Raw genomic sequence first — 22,614 nt, 5'->3', positions numbered from 1 at the left:
CTCACTTAGAAAGCAGGAAAGAGTATTAGAACTACCTAAGACTTGTGGTAAGTTGATGAAACTTAGCCAGAATTACAGAGCGAATCCAGTGCTTAGAGTCGACAGAATTCCTCGCACGTGAGGCCCCTGAGAACCAAACAGGTTACTTGTCCACACGCGACGTAGTGGCCCACATGGACATGGGACAGAGGCCTCGGGCTCCCAGGCTATCATTACTACATTCATTTGCTTGTTTGTTTATTTTTACAGTAATCTTTACACCCACCATGGGGCTCAAACTTGCGACCCTAAGATCAAGAGTCACTCGCTCCACCGATGGAGCCAGCCAGGTGCTCCTAGAGATAACTATCTTAGATGGTGGCCAGGGGGTTGAGAAATGAAAACGACAGGGAGTGGCAGTAGGCTCAAATCCCTCCTGGAAGGACAGGGCTAACCAAACGCTAACCAAGAGTAATACAGAAATAGACGTAGCAATCCCTGTCAAAAAAACACCAGCATTCTTCACAGAGCTAGAACAAACAATCCTACAATGTGTATGGAACCAGAAAAGGCCCCGAAGAGCCAAAGCAATCCTCAAAAAGAAAACCAAAGGTGGAGGCATCACAATTCTGGACTTCAAGACGTATTACAAAGCTGTAATCAAGATAGTATTTGGTACCGGCACAGAAACAGACACTCAGATCAATGGAACAGAATAGAGAACCTAGAAATGGACCCACAAACGTATGGCCAACTCATCTCTGACAAGGCAGGAAAGAATAGCCAATGGAATCAAGACAGTCTCTTCAGCAAGTGGTACTGGGAAAACTGGACAGCGACATGCACAAGAATGAACCTGGACCACTTTCTTACACCAGACACAAAAATAAACTCAAAATGGATGAAAGACCTCAATGGAAGACAGGAAGCCATTAAAATCCTCAAGGAGAAAGCAGGCAAAAACCTCTTTGACCTTGGCTGCAGCAACTTCTTACTCAAAACATCTCCAGAGGCAAGGGAAACAAAAGCAAACATGAACTATTGGGACCTCATCAAGATAAAAAGCTTCTGCACAGCAAAGGAAACCATCAGCAAAACTAAAAGCCAACTGATGGAATGGGAGAAGATATTTGCAGATGACAGATAAAGGGTTAGTATCCAAAATCTATAAAGAACTTATCAAACCCAACATGCAAAAACACAAATAATCCAGTGAAGAAATGGGCAAAAGGTATGAATAGACACTTCTCCAAAGAAGACATCCGGATGTCCAACTGACACATGAAAAAATGCTCCACAACACCATCACCAGGGAAATTCAAATCAAAACCACAGTGAGATACCACCTCACACGTGTCAGAATAGCTAATATTAACAACTCAGGCAACAACAGATGTTGGCGAGGATGCAGAGAAAGAGGATCTCTTTAGCACTGCTGGTGGGAATGCAAACTGGTGCACCTACTCTGGAAAACAGTATGGAGGTTCATCAAAAAATTAAAAATAGAACTTCCCTACGACCCAGCAATGGCACTACTAGGCATTTATCCACGGGATACAGGTGTGCTGTTTCAAAGGGACACATGCACCCCCATGTTTATGGCAGCACCATCAACAGTAGCCAAAGTATGGGAAGAGCCCACATGTCCATCGATGGATGAATGGATAAAGAAGATGTGGGATACATATACAACGGAGTATTACTCGGCAATCAAAAAGAATGAAATCTTGCCATTTGCAACTACGTGGATGGAACTGGAGGGTATTATGCTAAGCGAAATTAGAGAAAGACAAATATCGTATGACTTCACTCATATGAGGAATTTAAGATACTAAACAGATGACTGTAAGGGGAGGGAAGCAAAAAGAACATAAAAACGGAGGGGTCAAAACAGAAGAGACTCTTAAATATGGAGAACAAACAGAGTGTTCCTGGAGGGGTGTGGGAGGGGGGATGGGCTAAATGGGGAAGGGGCACTAAGGAATCTCCTCCTGAAATCAATGTTGCACTATCTGCTAATTCACTTGGATGTAAATAAACAATAAGTAAATTTTTAAAAAAAGAAAGAACGAAAAAATAAAGTTCTGATTTAGATACGTGTCAGCAAAAACAGCTAATAAATAAAGAGACATAAATACACACGTGGTTGACAGGTCTCAGTTTTTCCTCCTAGGCCAGCTTGAAAAAGTTGTTTGAAGGTCTTCAAACATTCTGACTGGAGAATCCTGAATTTTACCACAGAAGGCGGGTGACTCTCATTTCGTTTGAGGCTGACTGGTTTGTGGAGACACCCCTGATGAAAAGGCCATGTTCAGAGGCTGTCCTGGCCCCGATGTGATTTCACAGGAGTGACCCTAACAACTGCGTTGAGACACGGAGATAAGGGGAATTCCTGCAACTTCTTCAAGGTCAGATTTTGAGTACTTAAAATAAATGTCTCCTTTTTTTTGGGGGGGGGGGGAGGGCACGGAATAGAATCTTACTATCTCGTAAAGAACTTTTAAAAACGCACACAAAATACTGCACAGATATATTTCGAAGTACACCGGACAGCTGTCCCTTAAGGCTGATGGAAAATCAAGTTCCAGGGGTGTCTGGAGGTTCTGTGGGTTAGAAATTCATTTCAACAGACACCAAGTCCTACCCCAAACGGGACTTGACAATTACATCCGAACGCCGCAAACATTTTTTCTCCTCAAATATAGTTCTCAAACCACTGTACAGGAGTCATAAAAACAGCCAGGCCTTGTCTTATATTTTAAAATAGTTAGCCATTGACTCATTTATTGGTTTGTTCACTGCTCCTGCAAATAACTTCAGAAGCACAAATGGGCCTTGGGGCCAGAAATCATTTATGGTCTTCGTTTCTAGACCTGCATCAGAAGGAAACATTTCTCATGGTGTATTTTCTCTCTAGCCCAAGGAGGACATTTCCTTGTGGAAACATAAACTTCTTTCTTTTCATTTTTTTCTTTGAAGTAGGCTCCACGCCCAACATGGGGCTTGAACTCATGACCCAGAGATCAAGAGTCTCACGCTCGACCGAGTGAGCCAGCCAGGAGCCCCGAAAAGCATAAACTTTTATCTGTTTATATCAAGGGCTTAAACTCAATTTAAACAAATATCCACTGAGACTGTACAGTCTCCACGATACTGTCACAACAACAGGACACAATTCCCATCCTCAGGGGTAAGTTTTATCTGATGACGTAAAGAAGTTTCCACAGAGAAGAAATTCAAGGCAGAATGGGAAAAGTCTCAAGGCACAAACATTCCGACTGAGGCTTAATGCTGTTAATGTATTCACTGTCCTTCTGATGCAATCAGTTTATTTTGACACATGAAGGGCTCTGGGACTAATGAGAAGAAAATTATTTTCAGCATTTAATTTGATATATAAACGAAGTGCGTTTTCTGTACCCTAGACTCTTAATCTGTGTGTGTGTGCACAGAGAGAGGGAGCAGGTCTGAGCGGGGGTGAAGGGAGGGGGCTTTCATAATGCTTCATTTTGCAGAAACTAGACTGTAGTCTGCGTTACTAGAGATATTTATTTATTTTTCATGTTTACTTGTTTTTGAGAGAGAGAGACAGAGCATGAGCAGGGGAGGGGCACAGAGAGAGACACACACAGAATATGAAGCAGGCTGCAGGCTCCGAGCTGTCAGCCCAGAGCCCAATGCGGGGCTCGAACCCACGAACCATGAGATCACGACCTGAACCGAAGTTGGACACTCAACCGACTGACCCACCCAGGCACGCTACAAACAGATATGCTTAAGTCAAATATCCTTTATACGTTCAAACACACACGCACACATACATCTATATATAGCCATGCTGTTGACTAGCAAGATAGAAGATATATGATGTAGGTCAGATATTTGTACAAGGCGATCGCCACGCTCTACAGAAGGTTTGCGGCGACGCACAAAGTTCTATTAACAGATTTTAAATAAGTTGGTCTTTTTTTCCCCTTAGAGTCTATTCAGACATTTCTTTCCTTTCTCTTTTTTCTTTATTTATTTTTTGATTAAAAAAATTTCTTTTCGTGTTTATTTATTTTTGAGAGAGAGAGACAGAGCATGAGCGGGGGAGGGGCAGAGAGAGGGGGAGACACAAAATCTGAAGCAGGACAGAGCTGGACGCGGGGCTTGAACTCACGAACCATGAGATCATGACGTGAGTTGAAGTTGGACGCTTAACTGAGCCACCCAGGAGCCCCTGAGATTTTTAAAGTAATATATTTTTTATATATCAAAATTTTAAAAACACATATCCTTTGACCCAGCATTTTCATGTCAGGACTTGGACTTACAGATATAAACCCATATACCAGCTGAGAACACAGACAGTGAGAGTCACCTGACTTTTTTTTTTTTTGTAATAGCAATTGGAAAAATAGGTGATTGCTTACATAAATCACGGGAGATCCATTATGATGGGGTACTGTGCATAAATTACAAAGGATGGGGGGTCGGCACATGCTGATGTAGAAGGATCCCTAGGATATATTATTAAATCAAAAAAGCAAAAAGGCACATCTGTAATATATGTCACGTTTTAAAAATAAGTCTATCAACAGAAACATGGAGGTAATGCAAAATGTTTTTCTGGAAGAGACCAAAAGAAGCCATCAACAGGTTGAGGGGGGAGGGGTGGAGGGTGGCCTGCAGGGAGTGAGACTTCAATGTTCAGTTTCTGTGCAGTTAAGAAAAAAACTCTTAACCTTAGACATGCATTACTTTATTATTTTGTATTTTTAAGTTGTTAACATGGGTTATCTGGACAAAGAGATCATCAGATCTTTTCTTCCCTTTTTTTCTCTGCAATTAAAAAATAGTCTAGGGGGTGCCTGGGTGGCTTAGTCAGTTAAGCGTCTGGCTCTTGATTTCAGCTCAGGCTGTGATCTCATGGGTTGTGAGTTCGAGCCCCAGGTCGGCCTCTGCACTGAGTAAGCGTGGAACCCGCATAGGATTCCCTGTGTCCCTGCCCCTCCCATGCATGAGTGTGCTCTCTCTCTCAAAACAAATAAATAAACATTAAAAACAAATAGTGTAACAGATGCTGAATTAAAGACACAAAAAACAAAATACAACCGTAATTGAAAAAAAACCCAGGAATTATGCTCCTGATGGTATGGCAGACAAAATAACCTAAATTATTGTCCTGCTGATAAATAAGTGAAAAAGCCAGACAAGTTATAAAAAAAGAATTGTTTTAAAGGTGTCACTGAGCTGGTAAACTAAGAAATGAGGTTGAGATATCAAATAAAAGCTAATAGATGGACCTTCACTAAAGAGCATGAAAGATATTCTAAAATATATATTTCAGATAAAGGAAATGATTTCAGATGTTAAGGTCAGAGACATAAAAAGGAAGAGTGAGGGGGCACTTGGGTGGCTCAGTCGGTTGAGTGTCCGACTTCGGCTCAAGTCACGATCTCACGGTTTGTGAGTTCGAGCCCCGCGTCAGGCTCTGGGCTGACAGCTCAGAGCCTGGAGCCTGCCTCAGATTCTGTGTCTCCCTCTCTCTCTGTCCCTCCCCTGCTTATGCTCTCTCTCTCTCTCTCTTGCTCAAAAATAAACATTTAAAAAATTTAAAAGAAAAAAAAGGAAGAGTGAGAAAAGCTATCAGTAAGTATCCAGACTCAGTGCAATTGCATTAAACTCCCAATAGATATTTTTGTGGAATGTGACAGGGTGAATCTAAAATTCATATGGAAGGGCAAAAGATTTGATCACAGCCAAGCTATTCCTAAAGAAAAAGAACAAAGTAGAAGGACTACCCTTACCAGACAGTAAGACTTGTAAAATTAAAATAAAGCCAATAAATAACGAGCACAGCAAAAAGCAAACGAACCAACAGACGGAATAAAGATCCTATAAACAGGCCCTTGTATATATACGCAGAAACATGACATTGATGGAGAGGCAACTAAAGATCAGCAAGGCAATGCGTGGACGGGTCCACTGAGGGCACTGAGACACTAAAAGCAACAAACAGCCCTAAAGGAAAAAAATCATTAAAATTTCCTGCATGAACTTCAGAGTTTCTACTCGTCAAAAGACACCATAAAAAGTAGAGAAATTGAGACCCGGGAAAAAAATCCTTGCAATACGTATAGCTGGAAAAGGATTAGCATCCAGAATATTTTCAAAGTTCCTACAGTCAATAGAAGACAACCCAGAAACGCATAAAGGACACAGACAGGGATTTACCGGAAGGGAAAACACACCGGTCCCCTAGACACGTTGATAACTGCTAAGCTCCATTGAGTGAGCAATGTCGCTCATTTCAACCATGACCCACAAACGGATCCATCGCGGAACCAACGTGGACGTGAAGGAGCCGCGCGGTGATGGGGGCCTCATCTCTGCTCGCATGAGCACAGGTTTATGTGAGCAGTCTGAAAACAAGCGGCGTGTTCCTGAGTGAGGTCGGGCACGTGCATACCCCGCGGTTCAGGAGCTTGGCTCTTAGGGACACACGCCAGACACGTGCTGACACGTGTATGGCAGCAAATACGTACCGGAACACTCACCGTCTGGCTTGGCTCATCGTTGCACAAAACACTCCACCAGCCGCGAGTGGCGGATGGACACATAAACTGTGTTCTGCGCTGGAAATTCCACGCCACGTGGGCGAATACCACACAGCGGGGAAACAGAAAGGCAACGTAACTCTGTGCACCAGTGTGGGTGAGCCCCCAAAAATGCTGAGCGAGGAAAGCGAGAGGGAATACACGAAATATGATTCTACACATATGAAGATCACACACAAGAAAACCAAAAAACACACACTGTTTCAAACCTACATACAGAGGTGATAAATTTATAAAGAGAAGAAAGTGAATAATGCAGGATAGGGGCTGGCCAGGGGAGGGGCGGTGAGTAGGGACAGAGTAAGACTGGGTAGGGGACCCTGGGTGTTCTAAGGGACTGGAGTACTCTTTCTCAGACTGAGGAGGGTGCAGGGATGTTCACTTTATTCTTTGAATTGTATAAGACATTATACAATATATACATATATATTTATCATATGTACATGCAATATTAAATATATATGTATATGCGTATATATGTATATACATATATATGTATACCCATATACATATATACAATATACATATTATATACATATACATATATACATATGTATATGTATATACATATGTACATATACATACATATATACAATATATACATATATATTTATCATGTGTACATGCAATATTATATATATGTATACGCATATATATGTATATATGTGTATACATATATGTATACACATATATACATATATACATATGTACATATACATACATATACAATATATATTTATCATATGTACATGCAATATTATATATATGTATATGCGTATATGTATATACATATATATGTATACATATATATACATATATATATATATATATATATATATATATATATATATATATATATATGACGTATTTCATGGGGGGAAAAAGCACACATATACCTTGCTGACCATAATGGGGAATAGGTTATAGGCCAATAGGGAGAAAATTTATCAATGGATTTACAATGGGATTCCCCAGCTTTAATCCATTATCTGCTTTTCCCAGCGTCATCTATCCAGGCAGGATTCAGTCAGGCTTAGAAAAAGAGCTTACATCGAGTGTGGCCAGATGATAAACACCACCTGAAACGGGACACTGTAAAAAGCCATGCAACATTATGAGCGCTTGTCTCTGCCTCACAAGTAAACGGCTCAGTTACTTAACTCCGCTAAACAGACAAGAGCTGAGGGCAAGACGCTGTGCGAACCTGCAATCTCACAGGCTAGAAGTGAAACGAAGCAACAGAAACGGCACTTCACGCGGCGAAGGCTGGCAGTGACCGGCGAAGGCTGGCAGTGACCTCCGAAGTACACTTGAAAACCGGAAGTCTGCCACGACCTCCATTGACCTTGGTCCCCGGAAGAACTGGCACCTGCTTTCGGTTGTCGTTCACGGAACCAAGTTCTTTTGCAAAGGGGGATAAATGCTCACCTGTGCTTGACCATGTTTTGATCGTGGCAAAAATGACTGAAGAATCTCGCGTAGAGCAAGTGCAGGACAGCGTGTTCCTTCCCTCCGATGTACAAATCCACAGGCATCCAGTAATCTGCCAAGGCGGCGCTAAAAGGGCTGGAAGAAAGAGAAACGGCCGTTTTTTCAAAACCCACTTTAGGGGCGCCTGGGTGGCTCAGTCGGTTAAGCGGCCGACTTCGGCTCAGGTCACAATCTCGCGGTCCGTGAGTTCGAGCCCCGCCTCGGGCTCTAGGCTGACCGCTCAGAGCCTGGAGCCTGTTTCGGATTCTGTGTCTCCCTCTCTCTCTGACCCTCCCCCGTTCATGCTCTGTCTCTCTGTGTCTCAAAAATAAATAAACGTTAAAAAAAAAAAACAACAAACCCACTTTGCCTCAATTACATAAATCAGACAGACCCACTGTAATCTGCATACGCCCTGAAACAGATTATGTCAGAGGAACACTTGTTTTCTTTTCAAAAATACTGTAAGAGAAAAACTTATCGACTAAAGGAAAGTCAGGTCCGTGTTAAATTCAGAAACTTACGAAAACTGTTTCAGAAGTTGCTGCTGACAATTTAACAAATGCCGATTTCCATATAAAATGGAGACAAGAGGAAAACGTGGCAGCAAAAAAAGATATTTCTGGGAAAGAGGTATTTCTGCAAAATGCATATTTGAATATGTGGATTTATGTTTTAGTGTTTATTCCGATAAGGCAATTGGGATGTGTGAGTTCTTACCAACAGGGGGCAATATGGCATTTACGAGGAGATTAACAGGTAGACACTACATGTAGATTTTAAAACAGGAATTCAATCTTACTTTTAAAAGCAGCGTTAAAACACAGATAGTCAGCGAGAGCCTGTATACGGTCTCCTGCGTGCAAGGAGCATAGTTAGGGTAACCATCACAAAATTGGGCCAACATCTCTCTCTCACCTAACGGATGCTATCAGTGACAGAGATCCTGCAAGAAAGGCCTCCTCATACTCCCTGGGGAGTAAAGAAAGTACTATTCCCTCTATTTGCTGGCTGGGACCCTGAAGGGGGGAGTCTGTGAGTATGCAGAGGTGTGTGCGGGTGTGCATGTGCGTGTGTCGTGGGGAGGGGAGCAGAGCTGGCTGAGGACCTTTATCTTTTTTGAATGTTTATTTGTCTTTGAGAGAGAGACACACACAGAGTGCAAGGGGCAGAGAGCAAGGGAGACGCAGAATCCGAAGCAGGCTCCAGGCTCTGAGCTGTCAGCACAGAGCGAAACACAGGGCTCGGACCCACGAACCACGAGATCATGACCTGAGCTGAGGTCGGACGCTTAACTGACCGGAGCCACCCAGGCACCCCCGGCTGAGGACCTTTAACCCCAAGATAATGTGCTTCCTTGAGCTCATCCAATGAAGTAAACCTCTGCCTTTGGAGGATCTGTACTCCGTGGTTTCAAATATGGGTGAATTCTCTTCCCTACACCTCAAAGCAATATTTTCCCCCAGCATGGACTCGGCTCAGGCTGCAAGACAGAGCCTGCCGCTCAGCAGGTAAACCTGGCCAACCGCCCGCATTTGCACCTTCACGCAGCCGGGTTTTCTCCAGTCACCATGCCAGAATTCTGGTAAAACTCAAACAACTTTTGTTCTTTGTGAATAACGGTTCCTCAGAAAAATCCACCTGCCAATCCATGGGCCAGAAGAGAAAGGGAGGTCAAGGGTGAGACTCGTCGGGAACACGAGTGTGGGGTGCATTAAGACATGGAAAGTAGCCATTGCCCCAGGATTTACCCCGGAAGCCAGGCGGTAAGCACTCAAGCCGTGCTAAAACTAGCAGCTGCATTCTTATGATGTGCTAAAGGGTGTTCCCAGATCGGGGGGCTGTGAAGGCCCCAGAGGCATCTCTCGCCAATCAAGGGTCCGAGCTGATGTAGAGCTTTCATCCTCTGTAAGAAGGTTTTCCTTAAACATTCTGACAGGTAGAGCCTGACGGCCCTGGCATTCTGAGCAGCTGCTACCGGACGGATCGTGCCAACAGCTCCTTCTAGAAGGAAGAGCCAGAAAAGGGGCCCTCTTCCCAGCTGCGGCAGTCCCCGGGCATCGTGGCTTTGCCGGCTATGGTTTACTCAGGGTCCGCTCATTCCTGGATGGCCTGAACTCAAATTACAGACTGGCCATCTTGCAGGGCGAGACTCTGGCACGGGGAGGGCCAGAGCACCCACCTCACTGGAAATGTATTCTTTTGCAACCAGTGAAGGAAAAGGGGGGGGTGTTCTGATATGCAGACTACGGGGCTGGAGAGCAATGGTTCTCCTGAGGATGACAGCAGCCTGCCGAGGTCTTTGATGCACGGTGGGTGCGATCTTAAGTGCTCTGTGACAGCCTTCTTTCGCTCATTCTCTTTACCCTCTCTCCCTACGGCTCTTTCCCTTATTCATTTATTTCTCTTTGCCTAAGAAACACGCACAGGGCTGAAAACTCAGGCAGTACCGAGAGGTCTGTGATTTCAACACTGGTCTCCGGCCCTCTGCCTTCGTGAGCACCACCCCGCCTCGCCCTTAGCCACTTGGAATTCTTGTAGCCGTTTCTTCCGGCAATTCCACCCTTTATTGATGTATCGATTTTAGAAATTACCGAGTGTATGTGACCAGAGGCAATGCTCCCTAGCTCTCTCGCACTCCCTACTTCCTTCCCTCCCATCATTACTTCCGGTTAAGTAAAACATTACATCTTAATAACCCTACAACGCAGTTCACCACAGGGCCAAGAAGGGTATTGTGACAGAATTTTCTTCCTTCATCTGTTTTTAAATTTTTCTTGTACTTGGGGCTTGCTTGGCTGCGACGAATCTCATTTAATAATCTGACACACTCGCTTATGAGAGCCGGCGTCAAGGTGAGCAGTTGACCAGCGGCTTCCAGGCGTTGTGCCTTTGGGACCATTCAGTATCCCTACAGCCCCTGCTCTCCCAGAGGGAGGGGATGTAAGAAGTAAGGGAGAGGATTCAATACCAAATAAAAGCTGTGCTGTCTAGCTAACAGTAGGTTTACAACCTACTGCAAGTATATATCAGCCCCCCACCCCCACCCCATATGGAGTCCAAACCCTTAGACACTTCACTTCCGGATTCTTCTCCACCCCCCCCCCGTTCCTCAGGCTTATTTTTGCAGGCTTTGCAATGAGCATGCTCCAAAGAACAAAGAAGGGACTAAAAGTCTCTGTGTCACTTCAGAGAAAGTACGTTTGTTCCAATCAGAACTACTTTTTGCCTTACATGGGCATACGCCCCACCCCCAGTAAGGGGGGGGGGGGTAACTTCTGTAGTACTCAGCCAATGAGGAACCAGGGGAGGGACTTGCCTCTGTAGTGCTCAGCCAATGAGAAACCAGGGGAGGGACTTGCAGGCTAGGAGATAAATTGTCTGCTGTGACCGCCCCCTAGCGTGCCTTTCTATCAGACACCTGCTCTTGCAAGAACGCTGAATGTTGATTAAAGCCTCGCTTCACGGTGCTCCAAGTCTCCGAGTGCCTCCTTTGATTGGGTCAGTGGGCTTATTTCTCACTGACGGACTTGGGACTTTCTACGGGATAACCTTTGCTCGGGGCTTCCTGGCAGCCTGGCTAAGACTTTCTCAGAGCTGCACTGTGGTCTGAGACTCTTCCGACACAACCCTCCTTCCTTCCTCCCACTCCCCTCTCGGGCATGGGACCCGCACTGTGGTCTATAAGGGCTCTCCCCACCGGCTTCTGCTCCCCTTTCCCCCCAACCTTTCAGGCGCTGCCCTCAGTAAATCTCTTGCACCTATGACTCTATCTTGGTGTCTGCTTCTTGGAGGACCCAAACTGACACATGCTCAAAGGATTCAGCAAGGCTTTACCTGTGAGCATTCTGCGGGTCGGTATATCTAAAGTAGTACCAAGCAGAATCAACAAAGGTATCCATTGTGTCTGTCTCTCTCTTGGCGGCTCCCTTGCACCTAAAAAATAAAGGAAGTTCATCAGTTTCTTTTAAAATTTTTAAATTTTAATGCAGTTTTTCCACCAGCTTTTGGGAAAGCGATGACAACTGAATATCAATTTAGAATGTCCCAAGAACAATGCTTCATCATGGATTGGTAATTCAGAGGATACTCTCCTTTTGCATTGTTTGGTACATGATGTTTTGAAGAAATTTACAAATAAAAATTTAAACCTTCACCAAGTAAAAGCGTTATTCTCCACTTGTCTGAATTTTACCTGGTAGAAAATCTAACAACCTAAGAGGATAAGCCCGGAGGGTCTCTTTTGCACGTTAACTTCTATTTTAGGCGTGTCAAGATTGCCTTCAGCCAATGCCTAGTTTATGATACTTGTGAAGGAAATCGACTTATAAAGAGAAGTTGAAAACCAAATGTAGATGTGCTAAAGAATAAACTTGGGTTTTCCCTATCTCTACTAGGGCCAGGGGTGCAGAATTCGAAACCTTGGGAAGAGAGGTCACCTTGGAGGTCCAAAGGCAGTGGCGTGCTGAGGCCACCTCTCACACCGGCTTGTGAGAATCAACTGTTCACACGTCTTCCTGGCTCGGTGACAAGTCATGTCAAGACAGTAGCCCGAACCTAGCCCTTGCAGAAGTACGTACACTATAGAAATTGGCAAACGCCACAAATCAGAAGCTCCCCTCCAACACACCCCCTGCTGAAGGATGGGATACAGAAGGGTAAAGATAGCCCTACCATTCAAGAAAGCAAATGAAGTGAGATCCTTGGAGTGTGAAGGGCTGAAAAGAAAAAGCAGTCCTCGAGATGGGGATGCCTGGGGAGGACTAAGGTTCCACAAGGGCCCAACGGCTGAACTAGTTCCGAAGCACGTGCCCAGTGTGATGGGCCCACGGAACCACACAAACCGGGTGCAAAAATCCTACAACTTGCAGGAACCCAAGAGAGGGCGCCCTCAGTCCGGCCTAGCCTAGGAAGGGCTCAGCCTCCCTGCCCCCACCCCCGAAGACTCCTCCAGGCTTGGATCAGCAGTGATGGGTCGCGCCATTTATCACCAGCTGCGAACAGGGGCCCTTTGCGGCAGTGAGAAGGACAGTGGAGGACACAGTTCTGACTCCAGGCTCTGCCTTTTGAGACATAGATGTAGGACCAACCACCCTTCTAAAATAGCTGCCCTTTTGGCAGTCAGAGTCCTTGGGGGTTCTTGGAGATTTTGAGGAGGGACGTGAGGAACCTCAAGAGGGTCTGATGAATCTTCTGCTCATTTTGCATGCAAGGGCATGAGTCTGCTTTTAATTTAAAAATAAAAGAAGGCTTGCATTTAGAACTTGCATCTGTGAAGCAGTTCATACTGCCTTTACAGATAGTACTGAAGGAGACAGCCATCACCACCACCCCCCCCCCCCCGCCCCACCTCCCAAGCTCCTGCTTATTAAATAGAAGCTGAGCAGAGAGACAGAAGCCCCGGATCTGGCGGGGCTCTGGGACTCACAGGGGCCTCCCTCTGGGGACAGCGGTGGGCCCTGGGGGCAGATGTTTAGGGGAGGGAGCCCGAGGGAATCCTGTTTCCTACCGCCCGGGGCTACTGGAAGCCGCCGAGCTCAACAGCACATCTCTAAATTAAAGCCAGATCTTTTTAGTCGGAAAGCAATCAACCAGAACGTAGACACTATTTGGGGAAATAATTACAACACAAAAATTCCTTATTCTCCCACACTATTAGTGCAGGTGTACAAGTCAGGAAGAAAATTCAGGGCTCAACTGATCAAAGGAGGAATGTCCGCCTACAGCTTGCCAGGTTGATTTTCTTTTTAGTGGTCACGTTGGACTTGAGGACACCAACATATTTTACGACCGACACGAAAAGCTGGTGATGTGGTCAGGCTACTTGGTAAGTGGGAGAGACAGGTGCTGGTGACAGTGACAATGGTATTGTCATTAGGAGCGCCAACGGTACTAACGAGGGCGGGGGTGGGTGGCAGGCAATGAGCCCAATGCTTCCCAGGCATTCTCTCATTTAATCCCGGGAACCCCGGGGATTATGAGGTAGGTACTACTCATGTCCCCATTCTGCAGTAACCGAGTAACCGAAGTCCAGACAGGTTAAGCAATCTGCCCAAGGTCTTATAGCTTAAGAGTAAGGACTCCACACCTGTTGGGCTTGGGCACCTGCGGTCCTTACCACTGGACACGCTGGTTCCGTGACTGTCAGCCCTAGATGCTCACTAGAATCACCCAGGGAGCCTGGACCAATGCCAAAGACCTGCGCTCTGACCTCTAGCTAGGAATCCACAGCCAGGGGAGGAAACCTTCTCCCCACCGCAAGGGCCCTGGGCTGCTGCAGCTGGTGCGCTGAAGGCCACCAGTGTCTCCGGCAGAGAGACCCTTTTGTCACCGCTTATCAATACGGAGGGTGTGCTGGCTTCTCCTGGAGCCCACGTTTCTACACCAAAAAGACCCAGAGCTCCCTATGTTCCTGCCCACAAGCCTTATCTTAAAACCAGTTGGGTGAGGACCCAGGAGGACAGTGGTAACACTTCCATTCACTGACTGGTAAGGGTCACTGTGCAGGATTACATGTCTCAATTCTAGTCTCCCGAGCGGCCCTTCGAGGGGGTTTAGTTTCTGATAAGAAAACCGAAGCTCAGAGAAGTTAAGTGACTTTCCCAAGGCCGCATGGCTAGTTAGGAGGCAGGGCCAGGCCTTGGACCCATTACTGTCTGACTCCCCAGCTTGGGCCCTGCAACTGCACTATGGTTCCCTGATTACCAACCTCGTAATTCAGCTCTGTACTGGCAGAGGACTACATTTTAACACCCTCATCGCGATCTGTAAGGCCCAGAAAAAAACGGCTTCTCCACAGAAGGAAGCAGGCAGATACACAGCCGGTACTCGTTACCTATTTGTTTAATCAGCCGGTCTGGTATCACAAGAATCACATCTGAGATACGCCGGGGAACGAACGGTGAAACAATCCTACTTCCAAAACGAGCAGGTGTTTCAGTATATTAAAGAGCGAACCCCCTCAGCATACACACCCTCGTAGCTACCACGCTGCTACTTATGAGAAAATCTCCATTGTTACCAAGCCTCTAGGTGGGAAAACCAAGGCAGAGAGGAGACACCATTTTCTCTGCTTCCAAGAAGCTCTCTGGAATACGAAATGGGAGGAAGTGGCCTTTTACAAAGCTATGCTGAACACGTGCGGCTTTCCATCAATGGGACCAGGTGTTTCTGGCAAGGATGTGAATGGACACCCGCTGCTGCTTCTGGCTCAGAGAGGAGAGGAGAGGGTGCTCATCCCGGTGGCCAGGCCTCAGATTCCAGCCCCTTCTCTCCAACGTCCCGAAAGACCTAGCATATTCTTTCCAGTCTGGTCGAAGTGCCAGGTCAAAGGAGCAGAGGGTCTGAGACTCCAACAGGGTGCTGGGGACCCCTTACCTCGGGCAGGCGCAGTTCACCCAGTCCGAAGCCGTGGCCAGGGGGGAGCCTCCCTTGCCGGTAAAAGCTGTGATGTGGGGCAAGGTCACGGGCAAATCCTGCAGAGGCACCGGTACGGGGCCACAGGCCGGGCAGTGGACCATGGGGATGGGCGTGCCCCAGTACCGCTGTCGCGAGACCAGCCAGTCCTTCAGTTTGTCACTCGTCACGTCTCCACCGACTCTCTTCCTCCGGGCTTTCTGAGTCAAGGCTAGAAACGCATCCTGCCGGTTCATGCCTGTGAACTGCAAGGGGAAAGAGAGAAATCCTAGTCTTCCCTCCCCAGGGACAAGGTGTCACCACCCCCATGCCACCACCAGACTGCGATTTTCGTGTGTGGTCTGTGCAGGGCCATGTTGTGTCTTCACGAGCCCCGGGTGCCTCTATCTTTGTGGCCCCTTCCTCCCTAAGATAACACCAAAGACTGTATTTTATGGGGCACCTGGGTGGCACATCGGGTTGGGCGTCTGACTCTTGATCTCGGCTCAGGTCACGATCTCACGGTTCGTGAGTTCAAGCCCCACACTGGGCTCTGCACTGATGGTGTGGAGCCTGCTTGGGAGTCTGTCTCTCTTTCTCTCGGCCCCTCCCCTGCTTGTGCTCTGTCTCTCAAAATAAACGAACTTGAAAAACATTTGTTAAAATTGTATTTTAGGAGTGTGTGGAATGAAAACGAATGAAAGCTTGAAATCCTAAAAGTTCGCTTTTTTCCCTCTGGTTTTAAAAGAAGCGAAAACCTTGTTGAGGACCCCCTAAAAGCACCGTCAGCCCCACGCCCTGTGTCCACTGTGTCTAACGGGGAAACCGGCTCCAGTTCCGCGGATCTCCTCATCACCTGAGCCCCGAGATACTGCAGACATCAGATGCTTTGAGCTGCCAACAAAGAACTGCATGATATGCATTTCTAATGACCAGTCCCCTGTTGGGGGAAACATAATCTGGAAGAGAAAAGGTTCAATATCCTGAAGCCGAAGGCATTTCAGGCAAAGCAGGGGAACGAATTGGAGCCACAGCTGGAAGGACCAGAACCACTCCCTCTCTGTTTAAATGCTCTCGATTCAGAGACAGCGGAGTGAAACTCAAGTAGAAAAGAGAGGGGCGCCCGGGGGGCGCAGTCGGTTAAGCGTCCGACTTCGGCTCGGCTCACGATCTCCCAGTTCGTGGGTTCGAGCCCCGCGTCGGGCTCTGTGCTGATGGCTCGGAGCCTGGAGCCTGCTTGGGATTCTGTCTGTCTGTCTGTCTGTCTGTCTCTCTCTCTCTCTGCCCACCCCCCCCCCCCACTCACGTTCTATCTCTCCCTCTCTCAAAATTAAACATTAAAACAAATTTTTTCTAAGTTGAAAATAGAATTTCTCTTTTCATCTGATGCCCTTCTCAGAACCAAACTAATGGTAAGAATGGAACCGGCATGGAATGCCAACGGGGGGCTCGGGGGACCCCGGAATTGGTTCACTGAAGACGGCCCGCATACCTACTATGTGCCAGGCTCCTGCCGGGCACTGGGGGCACGAAGATAATTATGCTCTGCCCCCCGCCCGCAAGGAGCTGACGAGCATGAGGCATATGCAGAAATACGTGCAGCTGTTGATCAACAGCAGCCCCGTCCTTGGGGTCTGCAGGGTCTCCCGAAGAACACGCAGTGCTCGCGACCGCGGCAAGGCCCGCACTCCACGCTCCACACCCCCGCCACCACACGATGACGGGGCAAACGATCACAAGCTCTCTTGGAAGTCTACCTCCTCCACGTATCACTGTCTTTACATCCCAGAGGCTCACGGATGACAGGAGCCTCTCACCACCTGTTCTCCCTCCACCTGCCAAAAAGCATTTGTTGTGCTAGATATTCAGTCTAGAGCCTGGAGAGGGTTCAATGGACCACCTGAACCTATCCAAACAAGCCAGGGAGCATTCATTCACGTCAGTCCCATACTAAGGAGGGAGTATCTCTCTGGGCACTTCAGAAGCCTAATTTTGGCCACGAGTGCCTCCTCTCTTGCCCTGCTGAGACATTGAGGGCTCCGCTACAGGCACGTTGGTTTTGGCTCTGCACCTCCTCCAGGGAGCCTGCCCCAAAACGGTCGAAGAGAAGGTTTAAGGTTCCGTATCTGAGAGCATGACTCACATCTGGGGATACCGTTTACGAAGTGAAGGCACAAACACGAAGTCAGAAAACGTCACTCGCATAAGGAAAAAAAGTTGGCCACACTCTTATTCTTTGTATATGTCTATCTGTATACATATCTACAAAATAGCCCATAGCCACGGACTCCCAAACCTGAAAATCCCAGAATTCCAGGTCTAACTGAATCAGGATCACCCAGCCTGGGGCCAGTAAGCATCTCCTGGGCGATTCAGAGACACGGCCAGGGAGGTACTCACTAGGTGACACCGGCAGTTCCCAGACTCAGCTGCACAAGAGAATCACGTGGGGAGCTCTGAACACGCTTGATGTTCGATCCATGCCTCCCACCCCGTAACCGTCAAATCAGAATTTCTGGGGTGGGACTCAAGCATCAGTAGTTTAAAACACTTTCCAGGTATTTCCGAAGGGCGGCCAAGTTTAAGAAACAGCGCTCTAAACCAGAAGAGTCAAACCTCAATAAGCACACAGATCTCATGGGGGATCTTATTAGACTCAGGGGGCTCTGAGAGTCTCCACATCTAGCAAGTGATGCCTGTGCGGCCGGTCCGGGGACTACACTTTGAATAGCAAGGTTCTGGGCCAGGGATCCTCAAAATACGGATCCTGGATCAGTAGTAGCAACAGAAGCACCTGAAACTTACTAGAAGTGCAAATTCTTGGGTTCTACCTGGGACCGCTGAATCAGAATGTGCCAGGCACTCTGGGTCCGAAAGAGGCGCCCGTCGACTCTGGGGTGCGCTCAAGTTCGAGAAGTACCAGCTCTGCTCTTTCCCACTTAGCCCTCACCCTACCTCCTCCACCATACTCCCTGGCCTGGGGCAACTGCAAGGCTGAGGTCAAATCCTGCCAGACCTACCACCTGCCAAGAGATAACCTGGACCAAATGAATAAACGCGATTCAACTTCAGTGTTCATTTCCACAGGCGAGTTCAACTTGAGGTAGAAACAAGTCAATAATCTGGGGAGAACAGCCAATTTCAGTCACTCTCCCAGGAAATGTTTTCCCGGAAGGGGAGATTTTTTTTTTCCAGCAGGAGATTCCCAGAAGAGAATGACTACGATAACCACGAACCTAGGATTAGGTTTGATTTAGAGGTGACAAATTTCTAGATATTGAAGAAAAGAATGCTGTTTTGTTTTCAAAGATTAAGAAACGAGGCTGCAGGGGCGCCTGGGTGGCGCAGTCGGTTGGGCGTCCGACTTCAGCCAGGTCACGATCTCGCGGTCCGTGAGTTCGAGCCCCGCATCGGGCTCTGGGCTGATGGCTCAGAGCCTGGAGCCTGTTTCCGATTCTGTGTCTCCCTCTCTCTCTGCCCCTCCCCCGTTCATGCTCTGTCTCTCTCTGTCCCAAAAATAAATAAACGTTGAAAAAAAAAAAATTTAAAAAAAAAAAAAAAAAAAAAAAAAAAAAAAAAAAAGAAACGAGGCTGCAAGACCATTAGGTGTAGGGATGAGTGAAATGGCAGGTTGTAATCTGCACCTGAAGGAAAACAGCTCATCAGATCCAGGCCAAGGTCATGATCTGAGAAGCTGTCAGGCCCGCGCCATGGGGAACCCACCTCAGCAGAGCTTCGGAGTCTCTCTGTGCCATCCAGCAAAGTCTCGATGACTTCGGAGTAGGGGAGGCCCAGGGTTTGGGCTAAGCTGGCGTCCTCTGGGCTGGTGCTGGGAATTCCTATTCAGAAGGGGAGAAGCATAGAACACCTTCTTTGCAAATGCTCAAGTCACAGAGATATCGACAGCACTAACACCCTCGGCTTTAGCTTCCTGAGGGAGACCCTCTTTTAGCTACAGAAGTTACAAAACCACGGCGCATTCCTCGGGAAAAAGGAGCACCGTCTTGGAGAAACCCACCCCCCTATTTCTTAAAGTCTTCATTCTGTGCTTCAAAAAGAGTTGTAATTCTGAAATACACGACTCGGGGTGCTTTGTGTCACTGAGACAGGAAAGCACAAGCATCTGGAGAAGCCTCTTGTCTGAATTCCCTCAGTGACCAAGGACCGTGACATTCTCTCGAGACGCAGGGCACCCTGGAAAAATCCACTCGGTCCGGAAGTGGAAAGCTGACAACTGTGTTTCTGCACGCTGGGCTCTGTTCCCAAAGGCAAAGGTACCTTCATTCCGAACAGAAATTTATTCTTCAACCCACATATGCCCTGGAGACGGAGTTGAGCATAAGTAAATCACTCATGCAGAGGGCCAAGGCCTACTGTCGGCTTCAGCTATTCATACACACAAGCTTGCCCGTGGTGGGTTCTCAATCCTGGCACTGCTGGCCTCCTGGACTTAGCTGTGAGGCTGTGTCGAGGACTGTAGGATGTTGGGGAGCGTCCCTGGTCTCTGCCAGTAGCATTCCCCGAGTGTGACAGAAAAATGATGGCAGAATTGCCAAACGTCCTCTGGTGGCCAAATCGCCCCTGGTTGAGAGCTCCTGCTGGAGGGTCAGCCGTGACACCTGCTAACGTCCCTGCAGACACGACGCGTCACGTGGCCACTGGGAGAGAAAACTAAGGGCAACACATACAGTGCTTTCGGTCACATTTCCACGGGCGACCTCCTTGGAACACCACCCTACGAGGGTGATTTAATGTTTGGGAGACATGTCCTAAAGCTCCCTGGCGAGACGGAACGTTCCGTGGTGTGATGGAAAGTTCTGTGGTGTTCCGGCTGAGATTACTGACAAAAAGCACCTAATGAGGCAGACAAATGTTCAGAGTGGACTTGAAGGAAGGGTGAGGACAAATGGCAAGCAATAAATATTACCGGAAAGTGTCCATTTGTTACCCTCCCAAAGCGTATGGTTTGGGGTAATGAGGAGAAATGTTCGAAAGGAGACACTGTGGCCAAAAAATTCATTTGACCACATAAAGAATGCCCTGGACCACAGTGTGGGTTATGTGGGGCTCAGCAGGATGTGAACTATTTTATTTTTAATCTTTATTTTTGAGAGAGAGAGAGACAGAGTGAGAACAGGGGAGAGGCAGAGAGAGGGAGACACGGAATCTGAAACAGGCTCCAGGCTCTGAGCTGTCAGCACACAGCCTGACGCGGGGCTCGAACTCATGAGCTCTGTGAGATCATGACCTGAGCCAAAGCCGGGCGCTTAACCGACTGAGCCACCCAGGTGCCCCGGACATGAACTACTTGTAAAATGTTAATAATGTAACTGTGGGAATTCAAGACAACAGGAAAAATTATTTCCAGGCACATCCTAAAAAAAAAAAAAATCAGACTTTTTTTTTCTTTCAGAATTTTCAATACTGTGCCAGTAATTTGACTCAAAATACACTCCTCCCCTCACCCCCTGTAAAAGCAAAAAGCCACATCAACAAGAGGTCCTTTTATTGTTTATCTTGGCTGATTGTACTAATGAATCTTACTAATTATAAAATATGTAAGAGTAAATACAAGGAATTATTTCCCTCAAGCAACACATTTTCCAGGTTCCAATGGTCAGAAGGGAATGGCCCGAATGCCTTAATATCCATTTTCTGTTTGGCTGTTTCTTCAAATCACTTTGCCAAAAACCGATCTGGGAATTGGGAGGGAAAACGTGATGTTGATAAAAAATGCTATTTCTTCTGGGTGCCACGAAACTGAGAGTGGAAGTAACTTTCTCTGCAGATTCTTGGCACTTTGAGAGTGGCTGGGATCTGCAGCCGGAATACTGGAGAAGAGGGGCGCTCGGGCCCATCCAAAGGGCGGATTTTGCACGCGCTGTCATTAGTTTTCAGCCTTTGGTTCACCCCCGAGCCCCGCTAGGTGACGACACCTGAGGATGAGCGAGGGATGAGCGAGGCCGCAGGGGACATCCAACGCACAGTTCTAAATGCACCTCCCACCCTACTGCTGTGTCACGGTCCCTTCCCTGGAGGGCTCAAGTTCACCTCCCCCACAGACCTCTGCCAAAACCCAGCCCAATCCATCATGCGTGCTCAGAACCCCCATCTCCACAGTTGCTGTTGGTTCTAGGAGCTCCGAAATCAGATTTCATCTGAGTTGTATTATTCCCCGTACCATACGTATGCGTCTCACCAACTAGCTCTACTGGCCGGATACTTTTTATTACTCTCAATAGCAACTAGCAAGGTGTAGACTCCTGGGTATATTTTCAAAATGTAGGTATTAAATAAGGGGTGTTTAAATGACGGGCATATCATTTTTTTCCAGAGGCAAAACAGACCATGGAGTCAGCAGGGAGCAATTGCAGTTGACCGCGACAGCCTGGGGTTTTGATCGGAAGCCTGCTAAGTATATTATCCTGATTATCCTATAGTATTTTAATATTAATATTAAAATATTAAAATTAATGTTAAATTAATATTAATTCATGTTAATATTAATTAATATTAAATTGATATTAAAATATTATTTTAATAGCTACTCACCTATTTTGGAATCCAGAGAGCCCTCAAAGTCAGCTTTGGCCAAGATAACGACAGGGGCCTCCCGCTGGGTGAGCATGTTCACGGCCGTCACGGGCGTGAGGCAGTCTGAAAACGAGAGCAAGTGACAGCTGGGGTACTCACACCATCTGAGTCTCAGAGGAGATAAGTGAGAAAAATAAGCACTGGGACTTCTGTGTCTTGTGCCAACGGTTTAAAAAAAAATCTGTTCTCCGAAGTTATCAATGGATAACTCACACCAGTAGAAAGTCAAAAGGTGAAGCAAATACACAAAAATGCTCATCTATGCTCACAACCAAAGAAGTGAAATGGCGTGTTTACTTTCCAGATGGTAAAAGACGTTCCCGCCACCCCTTTTCCCTTTTGAAAAGTACCTCAGGGGGCCCCTGGGTGGCTCAGTTGGTTAAGTGGCCAACTCTTGATTTTTGGCTCAGGTCATGATCTTGCGGTTTGTGGGTTTGAGCCCCTCTTTCCCTCTCTCTCTGCTCCTCCACTGCTCATGTGCTCTCTCTCAAAAATAAATAAACATTAAAAAAAAATACCTCAAATATACAGAAGAACAAGCAACACAAAAATCTACGATGACTAGGAGATGTCT

The 22,614-nt window shown here is 46.9% G+C and overlaps 1 protein-coding gene across 10 annotated transcripts in view; it reads right to left on the bottom strand.

Annotated features, from left to right (window-relative positions):
- The window catches only part of LARS2 (leucyl-tRNA synthetase 2, mitochondrial), a 193,748-nt gene that overhangs the window by 39,912 nt on the left and 131,222 nt on the right, over positions 1 to 22,614 (bottom strand). For all 10 annotated transcript variants that reach the window (XR_006715808.1, XR_006715809.1, XM_045492605.1 and 7 more), the window contains 5 exons: positions 21,999 to 22,103; positions 19,170 to 19,285; positions 15,429 to 15,712; positions 11,889 to 11,987; positions 8,010 to 8,147 (listed from right to left, as the gene is read on the bottom strand). Coding sequence is in view for 8 of the 10 variants with exons in the window: in XM_045492605.1 (XP_045348561.1) it covers positions 8,010 to 8,147; positions 11,889 to 11,987; positions 15,429 to 15,712; positions 19,170 to 19,285; positions 21,999 to 22,103 (742 nt within the window). In the remaining 2 variants the exon portion in view is untranslated. The remainder of the gene's footprint in view (positions 1 to 8,009; positions 8,148 to 11,888; positions 11,988 to 15,428; positions 15,713 to 19,169; positions 19,286 to 21,998; positions 22,104 to 22,614) is intronic.

This window comes from Leopardus geoffroyi, chromosome A2 (assembly GCF_018350155.1).
Source record: "Leopardus geoffroyi isolate Oge1 chromosome A2, O.geoffroyi_Oge1_pat1.0, whole genome shotgun sequence".
NCBI classification, from domain to species: domain Eukaryota; kingdom Metazoa; phylum Chordata; class Mammalia; order Carnivora; family Felidae; genus Leopardus; species Leopardus geoffroyi.
This window is presented reverse-complemented; position numbering and strand designations above follow the sequence as displayed.